Consider the following 16,585-nt stretch of genomic DNA (forward strand, 5'->3'; position numbering starts at 1 on the left):
GGCCCAAAAGTGGTATAATTTTGGTATAAACATGAGGCATACATATTTGCGGATTTCGGTGAATGCATTATTGTCACCCCCTAACAATTATCAACTATCTTTCGCTTTCCTTTTTCTTTTAGGGGATATAGTTTTGGCATATAGTTTTGGTAATTTGAAACGGCCCAAAAGTGGTATAATTTCGGTATAAACATGAGGCATACATATTTGCGGATTTTGGTGAATGCATTATTTTCACCCCTCTAACAATTATCAACTATCTTTCGCTTTCCTTTTTCTTTTAGGGGATATAGTTTTGGCATATAGTTTCGGTAATTTGAAACGGCCCAAAAGTGGTATAATTTCGGTATAAACATGAGGCATACATATTTGCGGATTTCGGTGAATGCATTATTGTCACCCCTCTAACAATTATCAACTATCTTTCGCTTTCCTTTTTCTTTTAGGGGATATAGTTTTGGCATATAGTTTCGGTAATTTGAAACGGCACACACTAATATAGTTCGGTGAGCAATGATAAGAATCCCTTGTATAAACATGAGGCATACATAAAGCATTCCAATATAGTTGGTAATTTCGGTGAATGCACACACTAACCATGAAAACAACTACAAGTACATGTAATCGAATAATGAATTTGTAACAAGGTATCCCTTGTAACAACTTCTAGCGCCCAGTGAGCAATAATAAGAATCGATCGCAATTATACAATAGAAAAAACAACCAGCTATCGGATTAGCTTGCTTCTTCAACTCGATCAGCTGCCTTAACAGCTTGTTCATTTTCTTCGATTCTCCCTTCACTTCCACCGCGTCCTACATTGGGAGCATTAGGCATAATCGGAACGGCTCCTCTCTCCGCCGCATTCTCTACAGACAAGTCCCCCCTCCCAAATTGCGCTCCCCAATAGCGCCAATTGATTCCTGCAATTGAAGCCTCTGAACATACACATCGATCCACTCGAAATGCCTGCATTTCTTCAGGATCTGAAAACAACAACGGGAACCCTAAATCCCAAATTCGATGGAATAGGAAGAAAATCGAGAGAAAATAGAGAAATTGGAGCGAGATCTAACCTTATCCCCCTCTCTATATGGCAAGCTCTCGCATGCAAGGAACTCACGTCCATGGTTGCCGTTCTCGTCCGTCTTACGGATCGACCGCTTCGAGGCTCTGGCGTGGGCGGTCGGGGCATCTTGTCAAAGGCACGGGTCCATACTGCGGCCATGAAGAACGGGAGGTCGAAGAGAAACTAGACATCACCCGCCTGCCGGAGAAGGGCTGCGCCGGCGGAGAAGAAGAACAATGGGGCGCGGGGAAAGAAAGGGGAAGCAATGGCATGGGCACGGGCGCAGGGCTGGCTCGGGCTCCCATTTTGCAACGGTCACCTGGGTAAGTTGTGGGTCCGGCGCACTTAACGTGGACAAGTTGTGGGTCCCACGATGATCTGGATAAGTGAAGACGTGTCAACTGCGGGGCACCAACAGCGGCCCCACTTGCCAGCACCAACCAACGTCAACTAACGGGATTCCTTCCGTCCGAGCTCCTTCTGCGGGTTTCAGACAAGGTTTTGGGGAAAACTGAGGAAAAACTAAGGGGCTGGGGAAAACTGAGCACAACTAAGGAATCGAGGGCACGAAAATAGAAATCCCTATTTTATTCAGATTGCTATTACCACTCATATACATCCATATTACTTGTATTTCACTATCTCTTCGCCGAACTAGTGCACCTATACATCTGACAAGTGTATTAGGTGTGTTGGGGACACAAGAGACTTCTTGTATCGTGATTGCGAGGGTTGCTTGAGAGGGATATCTTTTACCTCTTCCTCCCTGAGTTCGATAAACCTTGGGTGATTCACTTAAGGGAAACTTGCTGCTGTTCTACAAACCTCTGCTCTTGGAGGCCCAACACTTTCTACAGGAAAAGAAGTGTGAGTAGACATCAAGCTATTTTCTGGCGCCGTTGCCGAGGAGGAAAGGTAAAAGGCACTCACACTCCGGTCCCAGGTAACTAAGTTATTTTCTGGCGTCGTTGTAAGTGCTCGAAGCTATTTCCTTTAGATCCTGCAATTGCATCTTTTTGTTTCTTGTTTTTCACTAGCTAGGCATAATGGAAAGTAACAGTGAGCTTTTTAAGCTATTTCCTGAGCTAAGACATGGATTGTTTGATGCGAAAATTAAAAAACCTATGGAACCTGATTTGCATGCTAGTAGCAATAATATTAGTATGAACGCTTTGAACACCATTGTTGCTAATGATATGGAAAATTCTAAGCTTGGGGAAGCTAGTTTTGATGAGCATGATATTTTTAGTCCCCCAAGCATTGAGGAGAAAATTTTCTTTGATGATACTTTGCCTCCCATTTATGATGATTATAATGATATTGGTCTTTTGGTGCCACCTACTATGGAGGATAAATTTTATTATGATTATACTATGCCTCCTACACTTGATGAGAATAATAATGATAGCTACTTTGTTGAATTTGCTCCCACTACAATTAATAAGAATGACTATGCTTATGTTGGGAGTAGTAATAATTTTATGCATGTAGCTCATGATAAGAATGTTTCATTTGATAGTTATATTGTTGAATTTGTTCATGATGCTACTGAAAATCTTTATGAGAGAGGAAAATATGGTTGTAGAAATTTTCATATTACTAAAACACCTCTCTATATGCTGAAATTTTTGAAGTTACACTTGTTTTATCTTTCTATGCTTGTTGCATTATGCTTCATGAATTTGTTTATTTACAAGATTCCTTTTCATAGGAAGTGGGTTAGGCTTAAATTTGTTTTGAATTTGCTTTTTGATGCTCTCATTTGCTTCAACTCTTATTTCTTGGGAGTGCATCATTGAAATTACTGAGCCCATCTTAATGGCTATAAAGAAAGCACTTCTTGGGAGATGACCCATGTGTTTATTTTACTACAGCAATTTTGTTTTATATTTGTGTCTTGGAAGTTGTTACTACTGTAGCAACCTCTCCTTATCTTTATTTTATTGCATTGTTGTGCCAAGTAAAGTCTTTGATAGTAAGGTTCATACTAGATTTGGATTCTTGCTACGAAACAGATTTCTTGCTTCGTCACGAATTTGAGTAGTATTCTCTCGTAGGTAACTCAGAAAAAATCTGCCAATTTACGTGAGTAATCCTCAGATATGTACGCAACTTTCATTCAATTTGAGCATTTTCATCTGAGCAAGTTAAGTGCCCCAGAAAAATTCGTCTTTACAGACTGTTCTGTTTTGACAGATTCTGCCTTTTATTTCGCATTGCCTCTTTTGCTATGCTTGATGGATTTCTTTATTCCATTAACTTTCAGTAGCTTTGGGAAATGTCCAGAAGTTTTAAGAATGATTTTGTCACCTCTGAACATGTGAATTTTTGATTATGCACTAACCCTCTAATGAGTTTGTTTCGAGTTTGGTGTGGAGGAAGTTTTCAAGGGTCAAGAGAGGAGGGTGATATATGATCAAGAAGAGTGAAAAGTCTAAGCTTGGGGATGCCACCGTTGTTCATCCCTGCATATTTCAAGAAGACTCAAGCATCTAAGCTTGGGGATGCCCAAGGCATCCCCTTCTTCATCAACAATTTATCAGGTTTCTTCTATTGAAACTATATTTTTATTCCGTCACATCTTATGTACTTTACTTGGAGCGTACGTGTTGCTTTTATTTTAGTTTTGTTATTTTCATTCTCTGAATAAATGCTTGTGTGGGAGAGAGACACGCTCCGCTGGTTCATATGAACACATGTGTTCTTAGCTTTTAATGTTCATAGCGAAGGTTGAAACTGCTTCGTTCATTGTTATTTTGTTGGTCCAGGAAATGTTGCATGTGGTAGTGGTATAATGAAATACTTGCATAATTTTGTAGATCATTGAGCTTTGATAACTTGATTCTTTGCAAATGTTTTGAGGTATTTAGATGGTAAAGCTTGCTGGATGAATAAGTTAAAATTAGTAGTGGATTGTTGTCTTTAAGCTTGTGCCAGTACTACAAACTCTATTTAAATAGTTGAAGGTGTAGTTGGACTTGATAGCTTTCCATGTCTGAGAGTTCATCGTAATAACTAAGTTGTGCTGAAGGTCGAGGGAGCTAGCGGGGTACTTGTGCCACCGTGAACGGCCCTCCTTGGAGTAAATTTTAATCATGCTCTTAATGTTGAACCTGCTAGATGTTTGCAATAAGCTTGTGAGTTCTTTTTGACTAATGTTAAGCTACGGTTTTTGGCACTTCCACCATCCAAATTTGCTAGCCTCTTCGGTACTTGTGCATTGCCTTTTGCTCACATTGAGAATTGTGCATACTTCGCCAGTACATCCAAACCCGTGGGAGGACTTTCTCTTGTTCTCCTACACATAAGCCCATACATCTCCTCAAAACAGCCACCATAACTACCTACCACAGCATTTTCATAGCTGTTCCGAGATATATTGCCATGCAACTTCCATTTTACATTACATGCCATGTTGTCATTCATTATTTATATATTGCTTTGCATGATTCTATACAGCTGATGTGTGGTTTACCCATGTTACGCTAGATCATTGCACATCCTGCTACACTGGCAGAGGCATACAGTTTTATACACCATGTTTTATTCATTATGAGTTATTTGTACCAAAAAGTGTGTTGTCATATTAGGATGTTGCCCCTAAAAGTGAAAAGAGCCATGGAGGCCATCAAAAAAAGAAAAAAGGAAAAAAAGAAAAAAAGAGAAAGAAAAAGGGGGCAGCATTAATATCTTTTATGCACACTTGTGCTCATGTTTAGCACCTATATTCCATATGAGAGAGTTTTCATGTTTTACTAGTATAACTATGTGGGGAATTTACACTATAGAACTTGGGTTGTATATTCCAATGATGAGCGTCCTCAAAAGTGCTCTAGGTCTTCGTGAGCAACCAAGTTGGATGCACCCCCACTAGTTCCATTGGAGAGCTTTCATACACATATAGCTCTATGTGCATCCGTTGCATGGCAATCACTACTCCTTGCATAGCTTCGATTATAAGACTTGCTCTTGTCTAATAATCACTTATAGCTTTGTGAGACTTTCTTCCATTTGGCCTTCCAAACCCCCATTAACGTTCTTTATGCCATAACATCCTGGTGCCAATGCCAAATGCTTGCGCTCACCGGTTGAGTAGACTTCGAAACAGTTGATTCATGACGTTCATGTTTATGTTTACTTGACTGAATCCTTCTTATGTTGTGAAAATTTACTTGATGCTTGGAATGAAGGATAGAACTTCTATGCTTGATACTTAACACATCTTTAATTAACTTTGTACGGTTTCATGTCTTTGAAGCAATAGTTCATGAAAACTTCTAGCTTGTTTAACTCTTGCATTATCATCTCTTATATCAATATAGACATTTGCTTTGAGTGATTTGATCTCAGTTCATATGCTTTACATCATTATTAGATCAAGATTATGATAGCATGCCACTTAAGAAATTATCTTTGTTATCGTTTACCTACTCGAGGACGAGTAGGAACTAAGCTTGGGATGCTGATACGTCTCCAACGTATCTATAATTTCTGATGTTCCATGCTTGTTTTATGACAATACTCACATGTTTTATACACACTTTATGTCATATTTATGCATTTTCCGGAACTAACCTATTGATAAGATGCCGAAGTGCCAGTTCCTGTTTTCTGCTGTTTTTGGTTTCAGAAATCCTAGTAAGGAAATATTCTCGGAATTGGACGAAATCAACGCCCAGAACCTTATTTTTTCCGGAAGCTTCCAGAGAGCCAGAGTAGGACCATAGGGGAGCCCTAGGGGCCCCACACATGGTGGCGGCGCGGCCCAAGGGGGGGCGCGCCCCCCTACTGTGAGGAGGCCCCGTGGCCCCTCCGACTCCGACTCTTCGCCTATTTAAGCCGTCCTGACCTAAATCCTCGACACGGATTGACGAAACTCCAAAAAACCTTCCAGAGCCGCCGCCATCGCGAAACTCCAATTCGGGGGACAGAAGTCTCTGTTCCGGCACCCTGCCGGGACGGGGAATTGCCCCCGGAGTCATCTCCATCGACATCACCGCCATCTTCATCGCCATCGCTGTCTCCCATGATGAGGAGGGAGTAGTTCTCCCCGAGGCTGAGGGCTCTCACCGTAGCTAGGTGGTTCATCTCTCTCTTTGTGATCTAGTTGAATATCATCTATGTGCTACTCTAGTGATGTTATTAAAGTAGTCTATTCCTCCTCCATGATGTAATGTTGACAGTGTGTGCATCATGTAGTACTTGGTATAAGCTATGATTGTGATCTCTTGTAGATTATGAAGTTAACTATTACTATGATAGTATTGATGTGATCTATTCCCCCTTTCATAGCCTGTCGGTGGCGGTGTGCATGCTATGTTAGTACTCGGTATAATTGCGTTGGTCCATCATGCACTCTAAGGTTACTTAAATATGAACATCGAATGTTGTGGAGCTTGTTAACTCCGGCATTGAAGTGCTCTTGTAGCCCTACACAATGAATGGTGTTTGTTATCCAACAAGAGAGTGTAGAGTAGTTTCAGTTATGTGATCAATGTTGAGAGTGTCCACTAGTGAAAGTATGATCCCTAGGCCTTGTTTCCGAACATCGAATCTCTGTTTATTTACTGTTCCACTTCATGTTTACTCGCTGCCATATTTTATTCAGATTGCTATTACCACTCATATACATCCATATTACTTGTATTTCACTATCTCTTCGCCGAACTAGTGCACCTATACATCTGACAAGTGTATTAGGTGTGTTGGGGACACAAGAGACTTCTTGTATCGTGATTGCAGGGTTGCTTGAGAGGGATATCTTTGACCTCTTCCTCCCTGAGTTCGATAAACCTTGGGTGATTCACTTAAGGGAAACTTGCTGCTGTTCTACAAACCTCTGCTCTTGGAGACCCAACACTGTCTACAGGAAAAGAAGTGTGAGTAGACATCAGTGGTTTCGCACAAGCTTTCCAAAATGCATTTTCTCGAAAGGTCTAAGCTCTCCCACTTTGTGTGATGGATATATTTGGTGGTAGGACGTCTATAATACTTTGGCAACATCCCCATCAAGCTCATCGACACCACACCTCTTAATATTGTGGTGTTACCTATTTGACTCAAACATGAATAGAGAGAAATATAACCAGACACCAACACTGCTCTTGTATAGAAAGGTGGGGTCTCCAAACACCTTCCATCATCACTTGTGAACTTAAACCTTTCTAGACACTTATATGTAAAATTAGTTCACACTTTACCTCTGATGCCATCATTCACTAAAATAATGGTTAAGGGTGAAATACCTTTAAACTAGTTTATTTGAGGCACACAATGGTTATACTGCTTGTTTGTGTGAGGTGCCATCTTTGTTGCCCGATGATTAAAAAAATTCCCCTTCGGGAGTTGGAGATCCAACTATTATTTCCTCAACCGCACAATTATCAGACTAGTTCATACGAAACACACAATGTTAAATTGCTCATTTTGTTTTATGGTTTAATGTGTGAGCTTAAGGAAGCGTCTACACACCTCTTTTGATCGTAATTATCAGATTTGTAGCTAGTTTATTAGGCACACAATGTCAACTATCTTGATTAATTTTTCTATGTTTGGCACACTTAGTTTGGTTACATCAGGTCGCTTGAAATTCATTAACAATGATCATGATGTTTATATTTGTCTGGTAACGTGTGAAAGTGCATGGATCCCCCATGTGTGGTTTTAGTAATTAATGGCAATTCCTATGAACTAATGTTTGCATTGAGTTCCAATTATAGGATTTGTCCATAGACAATGTGTGAACCATATGTTGGCTTCAAGGTTGCAATAAGAAGCAAATGTAGAAGACCAGTGACAAGCATGTCTTGAAGAAGAAGATGAAGTGAGACCTCAAGCGTATCTTCAAGACATCAACATAAGGAAGAAATAAGAAATGGTGTGCAAGTTCAAGATGAGCCATCTCGAAGAGATCATGAGCTTGAGGCTTGCCATCCATATGGTGATCATGGATATGTGAAGATGCACCGAACAAGAAGCTCTCCTGTGAGGTGCCTTATATACCCTAAAAACCGATATCCCTGGAAGGACACGATGTTTCGCGAAACAGAGCGCCGCCAAGACCACGATCTTCGTTTCGGGGGTCAGATTGATCCTGCTCTCCACCCCGGAGAGAGGGATTTTGAGGGCTTCATCATCACCGCCACCGCCATCATCACCAACCATCATGGACTCACTCACCATCACCATGAGTGAGTAGTTATCTGTAGGCTTAAGAGGTGGATAGATTTTGGATGAGATTGACCATGTAATCCTCATGTGTATCGAGATTTTAGGTGTTCGTCTTGAAGATATTATTGTATGAGTGTTGGTACACCTTTGCTATGTTTAATGCTTGTTACTAGGGCTCGAGTAACATGATTTCAGTACTGAACCTATATTGTTTCATCATATATATGAGGTTGGTATTTATCTGTAAAGTGTATTACGTGGTATTATGTTGATCATGTGAATCCCTAAGGTGACAGGTGGGGAAAAACAAAGGGGAGATGTAATAATTTTGAGGGTTATGTCTGTTCATGAATCTTAATGCTTTGTTCCAGTCTATTCGGAAGGGTAGACCTTAATTGCTTGTAGTTCCAAGTTGGCCTCAGTGAAATGGGCAAGCTGGACAAAAGATGCTATGCAAATTCTCTTAGTTAGTACACATTACTATATTTTGAGCACACACCTACACACAACTGAATTAGAGATGAGTGTTGTGTTAGTTGGATTACATTCCATGATCAATATCATCCATATATCACCCCATTGCTGCCTCATGCCTACGCTTTTTGCCACTGTAAGTTTCACATTACTACTTCCGGTGAAAATTGGAAACCCGTTGCTTTAATTTACTATTTGCTTTTATTGCTTTGAATCAACTGCTATAAAATCACCATTTGCTTTGTGAGTTTATTGATATACATGTGTGATTGAGAGTGATGTCTCAATTGCTAAGGTCTTATTGGTATTCTTGTGTTCCCCTTGAGTCGAACTATAAATTTTGGTAATATTTCACATCGAAGATTTCACAAATCCCCTATACTTTTGGGTATCATCTTCATGATCTTGTAGAGCTTGTTGCTACATTCAAAATGAGCGCAAGACCATCAAAATTGGAGTCCGGATGATCTAGTTATGGTCATTTCAGTTTCTGTCTTTCCTAGGGACGAAAACTCCGGCCTTTGGGGGGCTCTAGCCTTGGGAGGGAGAGAGAGACTCCGGTCTGGACCTAATTTTGTCTGTTTCAAAGTGTGCCTTGATCCCAATATGGGGTCCGGAGTCTCCAGTGTTAAGCGGCTAAACCGATCATATTTTTGTGGAGAGACCTATAAAAGACCTCCTTCTTCCCCCTTGGGTTGGTGGCTTCTTCTCTACTCTCTCTCCTCCATTGTTGACCTTCAAAGCTTGCTCTTTCTCCCTATTCCCTCCATGATTCTTGCACCCATTTGAGAGAAAAGAGAGAGGAGATCTAGATCTACATCTTCACTAATCAAATATCTTTCTTTGTGAGGGGATCCACTAGATATAGATCTTGGAGAAATTTGGTATTCCTCCTCCTATTTGTTCTTCCTCTCTTATTCCCCCAATAGCTTTTGTAAATTTGAGAGTGGATGATTTGAGCATCTTAGTGATGTTCTTGTCATTGCATTTGGTGCATCGGGTTGACTTCTCTACGGTGATACGTGGAAGGTGAAAGTTCGTGAGATATTCACTTCGAGATATTGTTCCTCTTGGGTCTTTGGATCCTAGATCGCTTAATAGTCTTTGTGATGTTATTGGGGCCTCCAATTAAGTTGTGGAGATTTCTCAAGTGTGAGGTCTTTGTGGCGGTTTCTTGGAAGCATCCAATTAAGTTGTGGAATTTACCCCAAGCTTTGTGTGGGTTCGGTGACCACCCTCAAGGTTCCATAGTGGATCGAGAACTTCCCTTTTGGTGGAAAGGCTAGAGGAGAATACGCTAAGGCCTTTCTGGCATTTGGGGAGCATTGTGCCTACACACCGCTCTGATGACCCACAAGTATAGGGGGTGTATCGTAGTACTTTCGATAAATAAGAGTGTCGAACCCAACGAGGAGCAGAAGGTGTTGACAAGCAGTTTCGATGAAGGATTCACTGTAAATGCTCACGTGACAAGTATTCAGGGGGTTTTGATATAGCAGATAAATAAAGTACGAGTAAGTAAAATGCGAGAGAAATAATTGCAGCGAGTGGCCCAATCCTTTTTAGCACAAAGGACAAGCCGGTTTGTTTACTTATAATGACCAAACGTTCTTGAGGACACACGGGAATTTAGTCTAGTGCTTTCGCTTCATATAGCTGATTAATCTTCATTGTTTTGATAAGTGTTGTGTGGGTGAACCTATGCTAATGCACCGCCCTTCCTAGGACTAATACATACTTGTTATTATACCCCTTGCAAGCATCCGCAACTATAAGAAAGTAATTAAGATAAATCTAACCACAGCCTTAAACTCTGAGATCCTGCTATCCCTCCCTGCATCGATATACCAACGGGGTTCAGGTTTCGTCACTCCGGCAACCCCGCAATTGGCAAACGAATACAAGATGTATTCCCCTAGGCCCATAAAGGTGAAGTGTCATGTAGTCGACGTTCACATGACACCACTAGAAGAATAACACCACAACTTAAATATCAAACCATTGAATATTACCTAACATAATTCACTACTAACATTTAGACTTCACCCATGTCCTCAAGAACTAAACGAACTACTCACGAGACATCATATGGAACATGATCAGAGGTGATATGATGATGAATAACAATCTGAACATAAACCTTGGTTCAATGGTTTCATTCAATAGCATCAATAACAAGTAGTAATCAATACCAGGAGAGTTTCCCCTATCAAACAATCAAGATTCAACCCTAGATGTTACAGCGGTGACGAGGTGCAGTGGTCGAGATGGCGGTGATGATGATGGAGATGATGGTGATGATGATCCCAATGATGTCCAGCTCGATGATGGTGACGATGGCGTCGATTTCCCCCTCCGGGAGGGAATTTCCCCGGCAGATTTCAGCCTGCCGGAGAGCTCTTTTCTCTCTGGTGTTTTCCGCCCCGCAGAGGCGGCTGTGACTCTTCACGACTATCCTCTGGAGCTTAGGTTTTCGGGACGAAGAAGTACGCGAAGGAAAGGCGGCAGAAGGGGGCTCTGGGCCCCCTCCCCACAAGGCGGCGCGGCCAGGCCTAGGCCCGCGCCGGCCTATGGGGGGCCCATGGTGGCCCTCCTCGGCTCCTCCTTTTGGCTAGCTCCGTCTTCTGGAAAATAAGATTTTCAGTGTAATTTCCGTCAATTGTTGATCTTCCGAAATATTGCATTCTGACGGTACTTTTTCCAGCAGAATCCTGACTCCGGTGCGCGATTCTCCAATAATCATGAAACATGCAAAATAGATGAAATAACATAAGTATCATCTCTAAATATGAAATATATCAATGAATAACAGTAAATTATGATATAAAATAGTGATGCAAAATGGACGTATCACGCTCCAACTGAGAGTAGCACTCGCAAGAATGTGAACTTCAGGATACATCGTCGCCTCTGCGTCACCTTGGTTATTGCTATACCCGAGTTCTTTACTTATGGACTTAACTTTGTGACAGCCTTCATGCTTGAAGTTATATATCTTATTATCACATAGTTGCTTGTGTTGCTTAACACAAGTTGTTGGTGCACATAGATGAATCGTATTATATATATAGGTTTTATGCTTGACAATTAAACCGTTAGTTTTATTCCGCATTTGTTAAAGCAATATCATAAAAGTTTTAACCCGCCTATTCACCCCTCTCTCTCTAGGTGGAATCCGTGCCCTTTCATGATGTTGTAACTTGTTTTGTCTTAGTTTCTGTAGGCAGAAAGACAGAATCTTAATCAAGTGTAGTGGTCATTTCACACACATGTATCTATGAATTCACGTCATCGATTGGTCCAATTATTTCAGAACAAAGAAATGTACGAGTAACTACTTTGGATGGGTCTAACAAGAATATTGGCTCTAATGTACATTCACGGTAAAAACTCTAAAAGCAAGGTTGAACCCAATTTGGAGAGGCTAAAAAATAATATAATGCTCATTGGAACGCCGCAAGCGATGGGGGATTGAAGTAGGGAATGAATGTGGTAGTGGAGGAGGTCTGCCCCTTCATTAGTTTCAGAAAATGGTGATTTTCCAATGGTTTCTAACAATAATTTGCTGGCATGTTTTCAACGTCTATTCGTCAATCACGCATCCTAATTGGTGAGCTTATGCCCGCCCTAGTTCCTTCCCCGCCCCAAACTGAATTTTATTGGCACGACAATAAGATGAGAAAAACACACGTCAACGATGAGGATGGGGCCGCCCTGCGTAGTGGGGATTGGCCGGCGACAAGGTGACTGAAGGTGTACCAATTGATCGGAGGGTGTCGGCGAGTCAGTGCCGAGTGAAAGTTCGGTCCTGGTTTTGGCCGGAGCCGGCCACGGCGTTGTCCGCGGGCATCGTTGTCCTCTTGAGGCGTGGTCGTGGCATCGAGTGCTCGTCTTCCTCCCATATTTGCTCTAGGGGAAACCTCAGATCCGGTTCCCCGGATCGGACGATGGTGGTATACAGGCCATGACCCTCTTGAGGGCATCGTTTTTGGAGTCAGATGCGGCTGGAGGGTCATATGGTATGTTGGTGGCAACGATGGGGCGACTTCGTCTTTCACAAAGTTTCGGCGGAGATGTCAAGTCATGCTTGGCCGACAGGTGCTACGTTGAGTTCGACAGAGGTTACACACGATAGAATTCACAGATACTTCAAGCTATGTAGGCTGGTGGTACTCAACGGCATGGTGTTGTGGTGTATCGGCGACACGCAAATATGATCGCGCGCAAGGAGGTGGTGTTGCTTGGCACCGTGGTGGTTTCGGTGGCTGGTGTGGCGAGAGTCTTCGCATCGATCTACACTCTTTAAGATGGGTTGGTGGAAGGTAGCGAAGGTGGCGTCATCCGGATCCCGCACGCTGGGGCAGTTGGGTGGTTTCCAAATCCCGCCGGGGAGGAGGCGATGGCCTGCTATCATCATGCTCGGTAGTGTTGTGTTGGCTGCTTTGGCTTGTATGATCTATGTATGGCTTTTGCTAGCAGTTGCTGATTAATAATGAATAAAGGTTGTGTGCATCGCTAGGCCGGGGCGATGCTCCCATTTCATAAAAAAAAAAACAAGGTAAGTATCTTCTAAACAATTTATGTGAGGCAAGGATGATTCATGAATGCACATTACAAGTTCCATGGTAAACCTTTTGTGCACTTACATATGTAAACAAAAAATGTCCATGCCTCTGTAAACGGATCCAAACACTTTTTACTCGACGTGTACAACTCAAATTAAGGCAAGAAAGGATTTTCAAGTGAATATGTCTTATTGACAACACACTGCTCTGAACAGCGAATTTTTAGGAAGATTTCTTGCTGTCCTGAAGTCGCTCGAACAGGCTGCCATCGAAGACGCCCCTGACGGTCTCGCGTTGCAAGAGGCCTTCTTTATCCTTTCCCACTTTGTACAGTATCTTCCATTCTAGGATGGCAGCGCCCCTGTGTGAACAAGCTGGGGTGATAAGTATATTCACATATTATACTTTTCAACGCCTAGAAAACATACAAGTTTTTAAGGACAGGCTTCAAATGGACACAACTTGCAGGACTGAAAAATACTCGAAGGAGACTATCAGAAGTATCGTGTATGGAGTGACTATATGCCTTTCTAGAAAAAAGTTTTGAACATTGAATTCACATTTTCTAAGAATATGTAACTGAAATGAGTACCAAAGAGCAAAGAGTATTGCTAATTCAGAATTGCACTTACCATCCCAGAAAATCATACATATTACGGTTGCTTTTGAGCATGGTGTTAATCTCATCTTCTGTCAGAGCATTTGGATGAGTTCGACCAAACTTACTGAATATAGCATCAAATTTTGATGGGTCAAACCTATGCAGAGAGTAGGAAAAGTTAGTTAGAAATATGATATTTGAATTGGTGATAAATTGTGTTTTTTGGAAGAGGGGGGCATACCTCCCTTCGGTGTCATATGTTTCAGAATCACTCCCATGCTTGGCCTTGTGGATGTTCTTTATATGTATTGAGAGCAGAGGGGAAGGTATCCAACTCTACAATGAAAAAACAGAACATAAATTCATGTGTCCCTAGTAAAGGTTTCGTTTGGCATTGGTGTTACTTTCCTAAAAGACGTTTTATGGTGCTTTATTTAGTTTATGGAAGTTAGTTGGAAACAGCTCACATTAAGGTGTAGCCGTGGAAATCTGTCCTAACTGACCAAATTATAATGTGCAATGCAGTTCAATACAACAGCTGCAAACTGGGCCTAATGGAAGTGTTATACTTTTTAATTCCCGTGTTTCCAAGTTCATATGTGAATTAACAAACACATAAGTTTTTTTTAGGTAAACAAAGTTCATTCATCTGAGACTCGAGTCGCCGTAGTTAGATCTGGGAAACTTAAATGAGGATGTAAGGGATCTTTTGATTCAAAGGACTCCCATAGGCAATTTGGAGGATCGTAACCCTTATGATTTTGTGCCAACTTTCATTGTATTGATACGTAATACTAGGATTTAATCCAATAAAATTTTGGTAAGAATTTATTTTCATTATATGTAATTGAAAAAAAAAATCGTTGACTGCATGCTCTTAGTTTTTCCTCCTAGATCAAACAATCTTGTAGGAATCAGGGGATCATGACTTGCAATCTCGTATCTTTCATATAGCTGAAATGGTGTGAATGAAGATGCCCTGCTTACCGGTTGAGTAGGATAACTCATGACGAGGTTGATGAAAAATGCGGTGGCTAGGGATGTAGGGAAACCAAGCCCTATTGCTCGCATGCCTGAAATAACAAGGACGTAGGTGTCCCAAAAATAAGGTATTAGTGTCAACTGGATAAAATTCTAATCTCACCGGGACAGAAAAGGAGAGTGCGATATCATCATATCTGACGGCTTGTCCAAAACTGGAAACACTGGACTGAATAAAACTGTCAACCAATGATATATAGCGAGACGAGCGTGACGTACCTTTGAAAGTCTCCCATGGATAGACGATCCCGTCGCCGTTGCTGTCGAAGAAGGCGACGTGCTGCTGGAGCACGCTCATACCGCGGGTGTCCCTCCCCCTGGTTCCCTCCGGGTGGCTCGGGTCCACCGCTGCCATGGCTCTCGCGAGGTCTGCACATAGTATATGCGATGCGAGCTCAGAGATCGATGCAGTAAAAAAAAGATTAAACAATCGTAGTTCTGCAAATTCATCGGATATGGGAGTAAACAATGCATGATGGTTCTGCTAACAGATCAGTTCATCATAAAAGGCAAGTACTTAACGCTTTCGAATCGCTGCTCTTTGACCATAAACATAACATTTTTCAGGCTAACCAATGAAGAGACAGCGACGATGACCAGAAACAGAACATTTTTCAGGCTTAACCAATGAAGTGACAGTAGCAGAAGCGGCGAGGGATCGCCCACGGCTCTTTTCTTGTTACTGGACGGCGCCTTGGTCGTGACTCCCAAGGTTTACCAACACCACGAAGAACGGGAGATAGGCAGAGGAATTCCCACCGATCTCTGAACATTCTGAGTCCTGACCAAGGTCAAGGTGGGGAAAGGGATACGTACATGGCTTAGGCACCTGCTCCTGCAGGTCAGGGTTGAGCTTCCGCTCGCTGGTGACGGCCGCGCGGGGCGCCACCGTCTCCAGCGACAGATCGGACGACGACGATGACGACATGGCGGTTACTCGCGACGTTGGGCCGAGTTTGTAGGATCTGCAGACCGAAGTATCGAATCGATTTGGATTATCAACCAGGAACACGAGAGAAGAGGGAAGAAACGAATCCAATACTTGGGAAAGCAAGCATTGGAGGATGCAATAGTGGTACCTTTGGAGAAAGGCGATGCGATGGTGGGAGCGCAGGGTGGGGAGCCTGGAAATGGGTCGTGATAGTACTAATAGGGCCGTCATGACTCTGCTAAGAAGAACGCTCGCTCTCGCTCTCTCTCTCTGTTAACGCTCGAAAAGGTAACTACGATGTCGCTGTTGCGACTGTATAGGCGGATATGCTACCTCTGTCTAGACACAGTGCGCTCGAGGAATGAAACAGCCAGTGTCCTACACGAGTACGGACACGTGTGGGTATGCCATTAGCCCAAGCTGAAGGTGATTTCGACTTTAGGTGGAAGCTAAATGTGTTCCGAGAATGTGCCAAACCGTGCCAAAATGGAGTGAACACGTGCGTGGTGCGACAAACTTAGCATGTTCCATCTTCTCAACGTCTAACCCCAAAACAGATACCAGCTTTCTTTTCCGAGGAGACTTGCAGAACAGGTCGACTGACGAGTGACGACTGACGACGTGTATGTAGGCTCTAGAGATGAGATGCAATCATCCGTCGCAGCTATACGGTGCAGACGTACGACCCGGACGGCCGGACGGGTAGATCACCGAACCGCACACCGTAACACTGC

The 16,585-nt window shown here is 42.4% G+C and overlaps 1 protein-coding gene across 1 annotated transcript; it reads right to left on the bottom strand.

Annotated features, from left to right (window-relative positions):
* Nucleotides 1-13,307: 13,307 nt before the first annotated feature.
* LOC124696970 (peroxygenase-like) lies at nucleotides 13,308-16,041 on the bottom strand. Its single transcript, XM_047229625.1, has 7 exons — nucleotides 16,000-16,041; nucleotides 15,737-15,885; nucleotides 15,140-15,289; nucleotides 14,867-14,952; nucleotides 14,121-14,215; nucleotides 13,911-14,036; nucleotides 13,308-13,639 (listed from the first exon to the last, which is right to left on the bottom strand). Exons 2-7 carry the CDS (start codon nucleotides 15,846-15,848, stop codon nucleotides 13,501-13,503), a joined length of 708 nt encoding a protein of 235 aa, XP_047085581.1. The 5' UTR covers nucleotides 15,849-15,885; nucleotides 16,000-16,041; the 3' UTR covers nucleotides 13,308-13,500.
* Between the last annotated feature and the right edge of the window lie 544 nt (nucleotides 16,042-16,585).

This window comes from Lolium rigidum, chromosome 3 (genome assembly GCF_022539505.1).
Source record: "Lolium rigidum isolate FL_2022 chromosome 3, APGP_CSIRO_Lrig_0.1, whole genome shotgun sequence".
NCBI classification, from domain to species: Eukaryota; Viridiplantae; Streptophyta; class Magnoliopsida; order Poales; family Poaceae; genus Lolium; species Lolium rigidum.

What these genes read in the sequence shown, in the direction of transcription:
- LOC124696970 (XM_047229625.1), bottom strand. Translation starts at nt 15,848, where the DNA reads ATGTCGTCATCGTCGTCGTCCGATCTGTCGCTGGAGACGGTGGCGCCC. An exon ending in GGAGCAGGTGCCTAAGCCAT is followed by an intron (nt 15,290 to 15,736) that starts GTACGTATCCCT and finishes TACTATGTGCAG; the next exon opens with ACCTCGCGAGAGCCATGGCA. An exon ending in ATGTATGATTTTCTGGGATG is followed by an intron (nt 13,640 to 13,910) that starts GTAAGTGCAATT and finishes TTGTTCACACAG; the next exon opens with GGGCGCTGCCATCCTAGAAT.